This window comes from Pleurodeles waltl, chromosome 5 (assembly GCF_031143425.1).
Source record: "Pleurodeles waltl isolate 20211129_DDA chromosome 5, aPleWal1.hap1.20221129, whole genome shotgun sequence".
NCBI classification, from domain to species: domain Eukaryota; kingdom Metazoa; phylum Chordata; class Amphibia; order Caudata; family Salamandridae; genus Pleurodeles; species Pleurodeles waltl.
This window is the reverse complement of record NC_090444.1, coordinates 132,955,142-132,971,382: the sequence shown is the minus strand read 5'-3', so window position 1 is coordinate 132,971,382 and position 16,241 is coordinate 132,955,142. Positions and strand designations below refer to the sequence as shown.

General features: G+C 50.1%; 1 protein-coding gene across 1 annotated transcript in view; it reads left to right on the top strand.

Annotated features, from left to right (window-relative positions):
- The window catches only part of LOC138295473 (xanthine dehydrogenase/oxidase-like), a 794,335-nt gene that overhangs the window by 477,785 nt on the left and 300,309 nt on the right, over window positions 1–16,241 (top strand). The window contains exon 23 of the mRNA XM_069233806.1: window positions 15,476–15,563. Coding sequence (XP_069089907.1) covers window positions 15,476–15,563 — 88 coding nt within the window. The remainder of the gene's footprint in view (window positions 1–15,475; window positions 15,564–16,241) is intronic.

Genomic DNA, 16,241 nt, shown 5'->3' with positions numbered 1-16,241 from the left:
ATTGCTTAAAATACCTTATAAAACTGAAAGACACATGCTGAGACTAGTTGGCTTGAGTCACACTGAGAGTTGAAATGTCCTCCTTAAGGTTACAACTAGATCTTGAGGAATAGTCTGATGCTGGTGTAACTGTCAAAGAGCTAGCTAATTCTAATGTGTGCTGTGCTTTGGTAGTGGTCTATTGGAGATCAGAATATTGTGCCATTACCTTTAGCGTTATCTTTGACTTTCCACCTATGCGAATATGAAACACAACAGTTATCAAATATGATTAACATCTTGGGAACATTAGCATGCACCCATCTGACAATAGTGCCCCCTCAATAAGCCAGCAATGTACTACGTTTGAAGGCTTATTTATAGTTTGGCAGACCTGGTAGTCTGCTAGAAATTTGATTGATTTGTCAATCAAACTTGCAGTTCCCTCGCTATATGGAGTCAATGAGAGCTGCTGCCAGAAAAGCTTCTGCTGTCTCCGTCAGCAGAAAGCTTTAATCGATGGTGCTCTGACATTGGGCTGTCATTCACTTGATGTTAGATTGTTTGCCATATTAAGGGCAGGCATTCTGACACCATTTTGTCCTGTTTTGAACTTCCAGGGAAAGCCTGGCAGTCCCAAAATGATGCTCTCAAAGCAAAGCTTCAGCACCTTCAGCAAAGCTGCTACCGCAGATGCTCTGAAGGCATGGACATTTTGCTTTCCTAGTTGAGATCTCTAAATATTGTGGTCTGTGTACTGCCAGAGCAGCAGCGTACATCCACCTCTTGACCTGGCAGAATGACAAACAGCCGGCAAGAAATTAAATAAGCAATACTGTGTTCGCTCTTCGCATGGAACAATCAGTTCTAGTATTACTGCACCAGTCATGGTCATTCCATTCAATAATTATGCTGACAGCAAAGGAAACCAGTGCCCAAGTATGATCTGAATGTAGGAGATCCAGATCCTAATAGCCTACATACCCCTGAAGAAGATATCCCATCCCATTTCCTGCAACTCATTCAGCTATCAACTCCAATGGATACTGACTGGGGGCAGAGACGTGGATATTGAAGACCCTACTCTTAGTACCTCACTCCTAGTGACAGGTTATGCCACCTATTGTCTTGATTAGTAATCAAGGCACGAAAGTGAGCATGCACCACCTGAATCTGTGATGAGCAGTGTATGGAGCTCTTCTTTGGGATAAGAATCTCTCACAGTCCCCGGTTAACTTACAAGGAAGGTAAGCATGACTGTGTACCAATTTCCTGGTGTATGTGATACACTGTATTGGCTATTATATTGGCAGAAACTCCTATATTATGAAATACAGCAAAGGATAATATCCCCCCTCTCTTGATTAAAACATTTGAACCCAAGATGAAACCATAGTCTGGATTGCAGTTATTTTGCCCTCTAATTTACTAACTTAAATGGTTAAGAAGCTACGTTTGCATTGAAGTGAAACTCCACTGCCAAGTAGGGCTGTGTCTTAATAAAGTTTATTATTTAAAGTCAAGGTTTTAGCCTCATCTAGACTTTTAGTGATAACAGAAATTGCATGTTCAACACGAACTATAGCCATATTGTATTCATGTTCCATCTTGTGTGGTTTAAAACAGTTTTAATAAGATGTAACTGCTCAAAAATGTATTTACCTGCTGTTGTGACTATTCTTTACCCAGTTGATTTTAAATAGATTGTTTACCTGTTGCAACCAATTGCTAAATTCCTCTCACTTCCGTACCTTGTATTACTGAACCTCTAATCAGTCCGCTAGACCCCTAATGGTCCACATGTCACTTGCCTCATTAACTCCAGTGAGTATCTAGCAAGTCCTCCTCGCTGCGAGTAAAATCATTGACCAACAATGCAGCTGAGTCATGTGCTGTTCAGTTGTACTAAAAGCAACTCAATATCACAGAGAACCAAATGCATCCTTTTAACAGTGCAAGTTCCAAGGGTAATAAAGAACTCACATAAACTCTGCTAAAGAAACTTTCAGCTGATCCAAAAGACTTAGGGGGTCATTACAACCCTGGCGGACGTGTTAAAGCTGCGGTAATACCGCAAACAGGCCGGCGGTCAAAAAAAGGGAATTATGACCATGGCGGAAACCGCCAACATAGACAGCCACTTTAACACTCCGACCGCCACTGCGGTACAGACTAGCAGCGCGGCGGTCACTGCCAACAGACAGGCGGGAGACAATGAACCGCCCACAGTATCACAACCCGCCAATCCGCCACCTTTTCTGGGGCGGATTTACCATGGATAAAAACACGCCGGAAACAGCTTCTGCAATGGGAAAACGCTCGCCTTAATACACTCCACGAGGAAGGAGGCCACCATGGAGCCCGAACTACAAATACTCCCTGCGCTTGTCTTTCTGCTCCTCTACGATCACCAGCAACGTAGGCGCCAAAGACAACGGTGAGTACTGCACCTACGACATAGGGGAGGGGGGAGGCAAAAGTCAGGGACACACACACGCAACACCCCCACCCCGACCCTCACCCACTACAACACACACACCAATGAATGTCCAAACAGCACAGTAACAACCCACAACACCCCCCTGAAGAATGCAAAGACAAAGGAAATCAGTTCAAACATTGTAATGTATCAAACCACAGTAACCAAATATATACAGATATATATACACATTCCAAAATGTATGCATCACGATGTCGCGTGGGCTCTCATTATCCTAAATGAGACTACTGGATTTCTAGGCAGCAGGATCGATAACGGTGTGGGGGACTGAGTCTGACCCACGTGTAAAGAATTCTGTCACCCTAAATCCGTTTTTTGCTCCGGCTAACTAGCAGTGCCTCATTTCTCCCACGGGAAGAGATGATTGGGCAGCCGAGCGCATGACATCTTTGGAACTTCTCAGGGAAGTCGTGGTCACTCAGATCCAAACCAACTCTCTCATTTACAATATGGTCTCATATACAAATGACAAAAGACAGTATAAGTTTTATCTAATGTTTTAATAAAACTCATCTTGAATTTGTTTAAGCACTTCCGGTAAATTAGCTAAAGTCGGCGTACCGTGTGCTGTAGTGTAGAGTGCGGCAAACACCGTGCCCCAGGTATTACAAAGGTCCACTGGAGGAACCATCCCATACGGCAAACACATCGTCAAAATTCTCTGTTTATCCTGAGGTCCCGTATGGGGAAATACTGCTTCCAGCGTATTAATCTTTTGCGCCAGCCAAAATGGAGTCTCCTCACGTTTAGCCGGTACCTTGCCCGTAACTGAGTGTACAGTGGCCGGATTTATTCCCTGAACCACTGCTTGTGGGTGCGCCGGAGCAGCACGCGCTGCATTAGTATTTAATGTCTGCGTCACAAACTGAACCAGTCTCCTGTATGTTGTAGTTAAGTCTATATATAAACGACGCACTTCAGCCACTGCCAAATTTGCAACCGCAGGATATGGTGTGTAAGTAGCCAACAAAGGCCAGGTCGGACCATCATTACTCAATGGACCTAACCTTACTTGTGCTACTGTGTGTGGGAGGGCGCCATCAAGCCAATTATGGTGTTCTTGATAAGATAAAGGTATCTCTAAGTATGCATAAGCCCTGTATTGTCCAGGGACATTCGCAACAGTATATTCGTGAAACGTATTTGTACCCCCATCAGCTGCTGGAAATACGACCCAAGAATAAAAAAGTTCTGTCCTATAGGCTGCAACGGCGTCCACCACAAAAGTGACTGGACCCCCCTGGACTGTTAGTCCATGTGCTATCAAATGTCCTGTGAACGGGTGACGCATATTGATTGCTATATTCACTACATTAGGATTCGCCATTTGTAAAAAAAAAAATAGCCCTAGGTCAGAGAAGGCACACCAATATCGGGGTTTTTTCCTTTCAAAGTTCAAGCTTGAACAACCAACCACTAAGCAATAGGACGTACCTAACCCGTGGTGGCGGAAACCCTCAGCCCAACGGACGTCTCCGCATACGGAACCGAGGAGTCAAAATATATATGAGACCGAGAGAGTCAGTCGGACCTAAACATTAGAGCCAGACCAATCGTTGGCAGCGCCATGTCGCGTGGGCTCTCATTATCCTAAATGAGACTACTGGATTTCTAGGCAGCAGGATCGATAACGGTGTGGGGGACTGAGTCTGACCCACGTGTAAAGAATTCTGTCACCCTAAATCCGTTTTTTGCTCCGGCTAACTAGCAGTGCCTCATTTCTCCCACGGGGAAGAGATGATTGGGCAGCCGAGCGCATGACATCTTTGGAACTTCTCAGGGAAGTCGTGGTCACTCAGATCCAAACCAACTCTCTCATTTACAATATGGTCTCATATACAAATGACAAAAGACAGTATAAGTTTTATCTAATGTTTTAATAAAACGACTGTATTTTAGATAATAAGGCGTGAGCCGCAATAACCAGAACAATACAACATAGTAGGATTGAAATAGTCACCAGGAGAGTAAAACATAGGAACAAAGCTATCATATTGCTTAACAGTTTCTACTCTCCCTCTGCTTGTTGTATTTAGAGCACAGCATGTTAAGCTTCTAGCTTGCCTTTCCGAATCACCGGGGAGACATAAGCCCTCATACCTGAGCAAAGGCCTGTGATCTGGTTCAGCATCTGCAACGAGGCAGTCGGCGTCTAGTTGTGGTTCCCTGGTCGGAATCTCCCTCTGCCGTGTACTAGGACTAGGAAGTGTTTTTATAATTAACACTCATGGGCTCAAAGTCCATTGATGTATCCTGGGGAGTGCAAAGCCACAGTCTCTCAAGTCTCTACAGTGGGTGGTTTGCCCACTGTACCATCCTGGGGAGTGCAAAGCCACAGTCTCTCAAGTCTCTACAGTGGGTGGGTTGCCCACTCTTCCATCCTGGGGAGTGCAAAGCCACAGTCTCTTAAGTCTCTACAGTGGGTGGGTTGCCCACTGTTCAATCCTGGGGAGTGCAAAGCCACAGTCTCTCAAGTCTCTACAGTGGGTGGTTTGCCCACTGTACCATCCTGGGGAGTGCAAAGCCACAGTCTCTCAAGTCTCTACAGTGGGTGGGCTGCCCACTCTTCCATCCTGGGGAGTGCAAAGCCACAGTCTCTCAAGTCTCTACAGTGGGTGGGTTTCCCATTCTCCCATCCTGGGGAGTGCAAAGCCACAGTCTCTCAAGTCTCTACAGTGGGTGGGTTGCCCACTCTTCCATCCTGGGGAGTGCAAAGCCACAGTCTCTCAAGTCTCTTCAGTGGGTGGGTTGCCCACTGTTCAATCCTGGGGAGTGCAAAGCCACAGTCTCTCAAGTCTCTACAGTGGGTGGTTTGCCCACTGTACCATCCTGGGGAGTGCAAAGCCACAGTCTCTCAAGTCTCTACAGTGGGTGGGCTGCCCACTCTTCCATCCTGGGGAGTGCAAAGCCACAGTCTCTCAAGTCTCTCCAGTGGGTGGGTTTCCCATTCTTCCATCCTGGGGAGTGCAAAGCCACAGTCTCTCAAGTCTCTACAGTGGGTGGGTTGCCCACTCTTCCATCCTGGGGAGTGCAAAGCCACAGTCTCTCAAGTCTCTTCAGTGGGTGGGTTGCCCACTGTTCAATCCTGGGGAGTGCAAAGCCACAGTCTCTCAAGTCTCTTCAGTGGGTGGGTTGCCCACTATTCAATCCTGGGGAGTGCAAAGCCACAGTCTCTCAAGTCTCTACAGTGGGTGGGTTGCCCACTGTTCAATCCTGGGGAGTGCAAAGCCACAGTCTCTCAAGTGGATAACAGTCTCCACTGGTTCTGGAGGGGGACTGGTGCCCAGAGTGCATCAGGCTCCCCGTGATGGTCCCTGTTCCGTCACTGTCCCAGCTGCACATGCGCTAACGATGCTTGAGTTGGCAGTCTCTGACCTGTTCAGCGGTGCTTTGCCATGTCGGTCTTTGCCCTGTTCAGCGGTGCTTGGCCCTGTTCAGCTGTGCCTTGCCCTGTTCAGCTGTGCTTTGCCCTGTTCAGCGGTCTTCACCATGGCGGTCTCTGACCTGTTCAGCGGTGCTTTGCTATGTCGGTCTTTGCCCTGTTCAGCGGTGCCTTGCCCTGTTCAGCGGTACCTTGCCCTGTTCAGCGGTGCTTTGTCCTGTTCAGCGGTCTTCACCATGGCGGTCTCTGACCTGTTCAGCGGTGCTTTGGCATGTCGGTCTTTGCCCTGTTCAGCGGTGCCTTGCCCTGTTCAGCGGTGCTTTGCCCTATTCAGCAGACTTCACCATGGCGGTCTCTGACCTGTTCAGCGGTGCTTGCCTTTGCTGTCTCTGACCTGTGCATTGGTGTGTGGCATGACGGTCCCTCATTGCCCAGCGGGGCTGTGGCTGCTGGGGCCCTCCAGGGCACTGACTCTGGCGGTGGTCTCCGGACCAGTGACGATACTGCTGCCCTCCAGGGCACTGACTCTGGCGGTGGTCTCCGGACCAGTGACGATACTGCTGCCCTCCAGGGCACCGACTCTGGCGGTGGTCTCCGGACCAGTGACTATACAGCTGCCCTCCAGGGCAACCGACTCTGGCGGTGGTCTCCGGACCAGTGACGATACTGCTGCCCCCCAGGGCACCGACTCTGGCGGTGGTCTCCGGACCAGTGACGATATTGCTGCCCTCCAGAGCACCGACTCTGGCGGTGGTGTCCGGACCAGTGAAGATACTGCTGCCCTCCAAGGCACTGACTCTGGCGGTGGTCTCCGGACCAGTGACGACAGTGCTGGCGATGCCGTCCCGGCCGCCGGGGAGGATGGCGCCCTTCTCCGCCGTGCTGCTCTTACCAGACTTTGGAGACTTCTTCTGGCCCTTCACCACCTTTGGAGGAGTCACAACTGACTCGGCACTCCCCCCGGGACCCTTGTGAGCAGTTTTGCCGCCAGGAGTCTTCACCCTGTTCCGTCGGCCACTCTCCAACTTAAGGTGCTTTACAGGGGGTGGACTGGCAGTGCTTTGGCTCTGTGTCACACTGGCTGCCCTGGTGGCCGGTGCACTCCACACACCTTTAACACGCACCACTGGTACTGCACTTTTTTTGGCTGAGGTGCTACTACGCGACCTATGAATTGGAGGGGTGGGGGTGGTGGCAAAGAGGTCAACGTTGGTGAGGGAGAGTTTCTGATGAACACTGGGATGGGTAGCTGGAGGGGGTCTGGGAGTGGAGGAATAGGAGGTGGTTGTAGGAGGTGTAACTTTAGGTGATTTGGGTGCAGGTGCAGGTACTGGCGGCTGTCGTGAGGTGGACGGATGTTGGGTGTGTGGGTGCCCGCGTTTGTGTACTTTGGGAGGGGGTGTCACAGACACACTGGGAGTGGACACAGGGGACGTGTAAATGGTAGTGGGGGTGGTGAGTGCAGGTGAGCGGGGTGTGGTGCTGGGTGTTCTGGTGCGAGTCCTAGTGCCTGTAGATGTAGTGCATGCAGGTGAGAGTGTAGACGACACTAGGAGGGAGGAGGGAGACGAGGAGGAGGGGGACACAGTGGAGGCAGTGGATGTTGCTGTGTCTTTATGTGGGTGATGCTTGTGTGAGTGCCTGTGGGTTGTGTGGTGCTTATGTTTGCCTGAGCTACTTTTGTGTGTTGAGGTGTGTGCATGCTTGTCTGATGGTGTGCTTGGGATAGGCTGGGGTACAGGGGACTGGGTCTGGGTGGAGGAAGTTGGAGGGGGGAGGCTGGACACAGGGTCAATGGCTGCCATCAGTGCTGAGGCCAGAGATTGCAGGGTTCGATGAAGGGCAGCATGACCAGAATGAATGCCCTCCAGGAATGCATTACCGTGTTGCAACTCCCATTCTACACCTTGGATGGCATTCACAATGGTAGACTGCCCAACAGTGAGTGACCTGAGGAGGTCAATGGCCTCCTCACTGAGGGCAGCAGGGGTGACTGGGGCAGGGGCTGAGGTGCCTGGGGCGAAGGTGATGCCCACACTCCTGGGTGAGCGGGCACAGGGCGAAGGCTGAGCGGCTGCTGGGAGGGCGGTGCTGGTAGGGGAGGTGGCGGCTGTACCTGTAGAAGTGGGGGGCACAGATGGTGCCGCCACCACACGGGAGCTCCCATCGGCAGACGAGTCCGTGTCGCTGTTTGATGATCCGGTGAGCGACGTGAAGCTCCCCTCGCCCTCCGTCCCACTGGTGTATTCAGAGTCTGTGGTGTGGCCCTCCATGGCCGTGTGGGATGCAGCTCCCTCATGCTCCGGTGCCACTGTACCTCCGCCTGATGATGCTGATGCACACAAGAACAGGGAGAGCACAAAAAGGGGGGGCGACAGAAGAAAGACAGGTTGAGTGCATGGTTTACCGCTACCGTTGGCGGACAATACAGACACAGCAGCCCCCTGCACTACGCCGTGCTCTTGGCCTCTACATATGCAATTCCTGGGATCTGGCCTACATGGCTATGGTGGTCATCTGCACACATAGATGACACAGGGGCATGTATACCTGTAATTGCCACTCTACAGAGGTGGGGTGCCACATGGCCTGCATTCCGGAGGGGCCTAGCCTACGAAACTCACCCTGGCCTAGGGAAACCTACATCCCTCCTTCCCCACCCAGACCCCTCCACTGCACGCAAAGTCCGCGGAATGAGAGTGTACTTACCCCCTTGTGTCTGCTGTGATGCCCTCAAACGCCCATCCAACTCAGGGTAGGCCACCGCCACGATCCGGAACATCAGGGGAGGCCATCCCCAGCTGAGCCTCCGCCGTCTTCTTGCTCCAGCGGCGAATGTCCTCCCATCTTTTCCGGCAGTGGGTGCCCCGTCTCTGGTGGACCCCCAGGGTCCGGACGTCCTTGGCGATGGCACGCCAAATGTCCTTTTAGTGGGCGCTGACCTACATGACATGTACAGGGGAAGAAGAGAAGTCCTTAACAACAGCACCATCGAAGTGAGTGTCCCCCATCCCTACCCTTGCCATGTGGCACATGCATTCACAGTCCTTCATGTTCCCTGAACTCTGCCCCCTTCCTACTGACATCCAGCCCTCTCCACCCAGCATAACCCATACAACGTGCTCCCTGTGTACTTACCTGTTGGTCTGGAGGACCGTAGAGTAGCGTGTACTGGGGGAGGACCCCGTTGACTAGCTTCTCCAACTACTGAGCCGTGAAGGCAAGGGCCCTTTCCCCAGACGCAGCAGCCATTGTCTCTTCCAGACCAAGGTCACAGCAGCACTTGCAGTGTAGGTCCTCTCCTGTCGAAGATCAGGTATCGAGTGATTGAACAGATAGAAAATGGCGGTGACGTCCACTGCGGTGACGTCCGCGGCGGTGCGTATCATCACCGCCGGCACACTTCATCATTGGCTCCTGAGACCTAGAGGGTCCAATGTTAACCAATGCAGCATTGCGCCGCGGTCTACGACCGCCTTCCGCAACGGTGTACAACACCAGCGCAGATACCTCACATCCTATTGTCCCAGTTTAGAGGTCAGGCAGCCGCCATTTCAGGGGCCCACATGGCTTCATTTACTACTGCGTCACACATACCTAGGCCTACACTCAACACACGTACAGGAAGACTTTTGTATTTGGTGTCGTGTTCTGTGTAGCTGTGGGTACATACCTGGAAATTTGTTGACTCTGTGGTCGCTGTTGTCCTTCTTAGGCACCGTCAGCTGGGACATTTGAGGAGATGGCAGAATCCTCCAGTGTACCGACCACTGGTGGACCTGTTAACAATGGAGGAGCGATATTTGATCATCACCTACAGGTTTGACCGTGCCACAATCCAGGAACTGTGTACCCAGTTGGAGCCAGACCTGATCTCACCAATCCGCCATCCCACAGGAATACCCCCTGAAGTGCAGGTGCTATCAGTGCTCCATTTCCTTGCAAGTGGATCATTTCAAACAACAGTGGCCATGGCATCAGGGATGTCCCAGCCTATCTTTTCCAACGTGTTGTCCAGAGTGTTGTTTGCCCTGCTGAAACACGTAAGGAGCTACATCGTTTTCCCTCAGGTGGAGGATTTGGCTACAGTGAAAGGTGACCTCTATGCCCTTGGACATATCCCCAACATCATAGGTGCTATTGATGGCACCCATGTAGCTCTGGTCCCCCCCCACAGGAGTGAACAGGTGTACAGGAACCGGAAGAGATATCATTCCATGAATGTACAGATGGTATGTTTGGCAGACCAGTACATCTCCCAGGTAAATGCTATGTTCCCTGGCTCTGTGCATGATGCCTACATCCTGCGGAATAGCAGCATCCCTTATATGATGGGTCAACTCCAGAGGCACCGTGTGTGGCTATTAGGGGACTCTGGTTACCCCAACCTGTCCTGGCTATTGAACCCAGTGAGGAATCCCAGGACCAGGGCAGAGGACCGCTACAATGAGGCCCATGGGCAGACTAGGAGGGTGATCTAACGCACCTTCGGCCTCCTGAAGGCCAGGTGCCTCCATATGACAGGTGGTTCCTTATTCTACTCACCAAGGAAGGTGTGCCAGATCATTATCGCCTGCTCGATGCTTCACAATCTTGCTTTACGACGCCAGGTGCCTTTTTTGCAGGAGGATGGTCCAGATGACGGTGTTGTGGCAGCTGTGGAGCATGTGGAGCCTGTGGACAGTGATGAGGAGGAAGCTGAGGAAGAAGAAATAGACAACAGGGAGTCAGTCATACAGCAATATTTCCAGTGACACACAGGTGAGAACAATTTGTTTCACTATTACATTCACTTTCACACTTCTACCTCTATCCTGTCTGTCAATTAGTAGCAGTATTTGGTAACTAAGTTGTACCTTTCCATTACGGTTTCACAGGTGTGGTTACCAACATGTGTCATCTGCTTGCATCCTTCATGGACTTGTGATGTGTGACATAGGTATGTTGGCATTCCAATTGAAAACGCATTTTAACACTGTCATTGCTAATACAAAATTTCAAAATCACAGTCTGACTCCAGATTGTTTTGTGGTTCAAGGGTGTTTATTTAAGTGCTAATTATTGGAGGGGTGGCAAAATGGTGGAGGAATGTCCATGGCAAAGTCCAGTCTATTAATCACACAGGTGCACTGCCAATATGGGCATAGGAAGTGGAGCTGGGGCAGTTCCAATCTGGACAGGGTAACAAAGTGGGACAGTAGGAGGACAATCAGGGTGGTCTCATTTCCTGGCGGGGGTCTTGCCATCTTGCTCTGTCCTGTTCCTGGATCTCAGGGACCGCTTGCGGGGTGGTTCTCCGTCTGCATGGGGTGGGGTGCTGGTGTGGTGGTCCTGTGGCGGGGCGTCCTGTCCACTAGCGCCGGCGGAGGTGGTGGGCAGTTCATCGTCCATGCTAGTGTCAGGGACCCCTTGGAGTGCCACGGTGTCCCTCATGGTCTTTTGTATGTCCTTCAGCACCCCTACGATGGTGCCCAGGGTGGAGCTGATGGTTCTGAGCTCCTCCCTGAACCCCAAATACTGTTCGTCCTGCAGGCGCTGGGTCTCCTGAAACTTGGCCAGGACCGTCGCCATCGTCTCCTGGGAGTGGTGGCATGCTCCCATGATGGAGGAGAGGGCCTCGTGGAGAGTGGGTTCCCTTAGCCTGTCCGCCCTCTGTCGCACAGCAGCCCTCCCAGTTCCCCTGTGTTCCTGTGCCTCCGTCCCCTGGACCGTGTGCCCACTACCACTGCCCCCAGGTCCCTGTTGTTGTTGGGGTGGTGGATTATCCTGGGTTCCCTGTAGTGGTGGACACACCGCTGATTGACGTGTCCTGGGGACGGAGGTATGGGCCCACTGGGTGGGTGCTGTGCTGGTGTTACCAGAGGGTGGAAGGTCAGTGTTGGGCTGTGCCTGTGCGAGGGGAACCGACTGTCCCGAGGCCCACGATGGTCTGGGCTGGTCATCAGGATCCAGTTGGCCAGAGCTTCTGTCGTCACTGTGGGCCTCTTCTGTGGGTGGAGTGGAGATGTCTGGACCCTCCTGTGTGGTGACGTTCCGTAGTGGTCCTGCAGGGGTATAAGAGCATGATTATTGCATGTGTGTGTGTCATGGTGTGCAATGGGTGGGTGTGCATGTACCCCAGTGCTTGCATTCCTGTGTGGGGGCTTGTGTGATGATGGTTAGGGGGTTGTTATGGGTATGTGCAGTGAGCATGCTTTAGTGAGGGGTGACCATGCTTAGTTGTTGCATGCAGGGCTTGGTGTTGGGATGTGTGGTTTGTGTTATTAGTACATTAGTGAGGAGTTGGAGCGATAGGGGAGGGGGTGAGGGTGGGGGTATGTGATGGCATGCAGGTAGGGTGGGGGATATGATAGTTAAGATTTGACATACCAGTGTCCATTCCTCCACCGACTCCTCCGAGGCCCTCTGGATGCATGATGGTGAAGACTTGCTCCTCCCATGTTGTTAGTTGTGGGGGAGGAGGTGGGGGTCTGCCACCAGTCCGCTGAATCGCAATGTTGTGCCTGGATACCACAGAACGCACATTCCCCCGTAGGTCGTTCCACCTCTTCCTGATGTCCTCCCGATTTCTTGGATGCTGTCCCACAGCGTTGACCCTGTCCACGATTCTGCGCCATAGCTCCATCTTCCTGGCTATGGAGGTGTGCTGCACCTGTGAGACAAATAGCTGTGGCTCTACCCGGATGATTTCCTCCACCATGACCCTGAGCTCCTCCTCGGAAAACCTGGGGTTTCTTTGGCGTGACATGGGGTGGTGTGGGTGATGTGTGGGGTGTTGTATGTGTTGATGAGTGTGGTGATGTGTACTGGTGTGTGGTGTTTTGTGCGTGGAATGTTGTATGGGTGATGGTGTTGTGTGCCTCTGTGTGGTGGGGTTCTCAATTGCTGTGCTCTCTGTCTCTCGGCTTCCTCAAAATTTCTGGTCATAGGGGTTTGTGGGTGATGTGGGTGTGTGTTTTATATTGTATTGATTGTGTGGGAGTGGTGTTTGTATGTGTTTCAGGTGTGTGTATTTGGAATTGTCCAATGTGGCGGTGTTTTGGAGATGTGTGTGTATTTTGAGCGCGCCGGTGTGTACCGCCAATGGAATACCGCGGTTGAAAGACCGTCGCGTGGATTCGTGTGTCGTGATAGCATGGGCGTGTTTCTGTTGGCGTGACGGTGGAGGTTTTGTTTTCGCCAGTTTAACACTGACCTTTGGTGTGGCGGACTTGTGTGGGTGTCTGAATTTCGGCGGTTTACGGTATGTGTGTCATAATTGCTGTGGCGAAATTCCGCGGCCTTGGCGGTGTATTGGCGGTCTTCTGCACGGCGGTAAGCAGCTTTTACCGCCAATGTTGTAATGACCCCCTTGGTATCTTGTCACCCCTTATAAGATTACCAAAGCATGAGAAAGAGTATAGAATGTGAGATCATGCGTGACAGCTTTTAAACTTTGTGGAAAGTAATAACATCATCCACCAGTTAAGGTTTAGATTACCCACAATGAGCCTACCTTGCTGGGTATTAGGCATTGTAAATCAGTCATCTGAGCACTACTGAAAATGCTACATATTGATTGGCTCTTAGCTGGTCAAAATCTACCCAGGAAATTCATAGCTAGTACCTGAGACAAGCTTCAGTATAGTTTGAACCCACATATCACTAAGCCTTCTTCCCATAGCAGCAGTCTGTGAAGATCAGAGAGTTCTAATAAAGAGCCAGAGGGCCTGATTTAGATATTGGGGGATGGGTTCCTCTCTCACAACGGTGACGAATATCCCATCTGCCGAAATCCAAATCCCATAGAATATAATGGGATTTAGATTTTGGTGGATGGGATATCCGTCACCGTTGTGACGGAGTAACGAGTCCGCCAATATCTAAATCAGGCCCAGAATCTTCAATTATGTCACAGAATATGCGTGCCATAGTTGACATGTTGCTGGAGAAGAAAGGTTTAGAACCATTCCTATGCAGCCCACAAGGCTGAATATGCACAGGAAAATGTTTTACCTCTTTTGCTACAAGTTCCTCTAATAAAGAACTCCCTGTAAACATTTGTTTCCACTTGCTTGTATTCCATATTTAATTTGTTCGGAATATGTGAAAATTGTATAGTCCATGACAGTTTTTACTGTGTTTTTACCTGTAGTTATTGACTGCTGCCCTCTCATCTCAATCATGACAATAATGAGTGGCCTGCCTCCTTGCATAGTATATTTTAAGTTGTCTAAGTGCATTTTGCATTAGACCTGGAGTCTTGCTTCATTGGTACCTTTAATCCTCTGCCTTATAGGGGTGAAAGCTTGTGGTCAAATGTTTTTTCCTAGACTTACCTCTCTCTGGAAACATTTGCCGCTACCCTGTATCCTTTACTGGCTGGAGCTCTATCATTCTTTAAGGCCAGACCCTCACTATGGCCCTCATTACAACCCTGGCGGTCGGTGCAGAAGTGGCGGTAATACCGCAAACAGGCCGGCTGTAAAAAAAAAATGAAATTACAAGCATGGCGGTTACCAGCATGCCAAACCGCCACTTCTCCACTCCGACCGTCAGGGTGGTAACGACCGCTGGGCTGGAGACTTTGGTCTCCAGCCCAGCGGCCGTCACTAGACCGCCGGCGGTATCACGATCCTGCATACCGCCATGGGATTCGTGGGGTTCTGTAACACCACAAAATCCATGGCGGTAGGCACTATCAGTGCCAGGGAAGTCATTCCCTGGCACTGATAGGGGTCTCCCCTCCCCTTCTCCCCCTCCCCAGAGTCCTCCCCTCAAACCCACAACCCCCCAAAGGTGGAAGGCCCTCCCTCCCCCCAAAACATTTACAGACACCCAGTGTACACGCACACTAACACAACTACTACACATACATGCACACATGCACGCACACAGACATAAACGCACACATTTCCCATACACACAACATACACCCCGCATGCATACACACACTCACACACCCCCTATACACACTCATACGCACACAACACACCTAACTCCCCCCTCCCCTAACGGACGATCACCTTACCTGGTCCTGTGATCCTCCGGGAGGGAACAGGATCCATGGGGGCTGCTCCGCTGCCAGCACCCCGTCACCAGAACACTGCCACATCGAATCCTGGGAGGTGATTCGGTGGGCGGTGTTCTGATGATGTGGCGGTGGAGCAGCCTCCACTTCACTGCCTATTGCCAGTATGGCTGCTGGTGGCTCTCCGTCCGGAAAAGGGCGAAGGGCTGCCAGCAGTCATGATACAGGGTACGAAAAACCACTTGCACTGGCGGTCTTCAGCACGGCGATACCTCAAGACTGCCGAGGTCCAAATGAGAGCCAATGTAACTATAGCAGTAAAATAAAGTAATATTAAATTTCTCAATTCTTGTCATAATGTTGCTGTTATTATGGATGAGCAATATTTTTATCACAAACTCATGAAGTGTTACTCATTTAAACTGACAGTGTGACACTGGTAGGAATCCCTACCATACTCACCAGCAGAACCTCTGACTACCAACATGTACAGTGTGTCTTGACAGTGCTTGTTACTCAGAATAAAAACCTAACCACATGAGAAAGTGTCAGCTTGCTGAGATTAGATTTGAGAAATTAATTCAAAATGTTTTATCCTCCATAGGGTTGGTCGCCCTGTACGATGCATGTTTGATCGGGATGAGGATATGTTAATAACTGGTGGACGGCATCCCTATTTGGGCCTATATAAGGTATAATATGTGTATCTTAACATATAGGTAGTTATTCATACTAATATTTCTGTGCTTTATTATGTTTATATGCTACTATCTCACTCGCTCACACTTTTTTGTATATACACTGGAAGTCTAAGAAGCATACACTATAGGTAAATGGGTGGGACATTTAGTAGAAAAATGGATAGCACACCAGGAAAGGGGAGTAATTCTGCCTGTGGCCTTTTTACTTGTGAGACTCATTTGACTCATTGAAGAATTAATGTATGAATCCCTTGAGTATTGGGTGATGGAAACATGATGCTGGCAGGTAGGCGACCAAGTGATTAGTATTTATTATAATAAAGGTAAAAGACAATGGTTACAGTAATATACATTTTTCAAACTTCTGTGAAAGTGAAAATAATTTTCATCAACATTTTTATCAAACAGACTTAAATTGACATTTTGTTCAAGTAATTGTAGAAAAATGACCCAAAATAATTACTATGCCTTAATTAGCTGATTTCTTCAATTAAACAGTTTTTCTGCACACATAACATCTTCATTTATTGTTAAGCAACTGACAACTTCTGTGATAGTCAAAGCATTCAAATACTTTTAATAATTGCCCTGGCCACAAGAGACCAAAAGAAATTGATATTTTGTCCAGATATTTCTTGGGGGAGTTGTGCATCTGTGGCACTTAGCAAT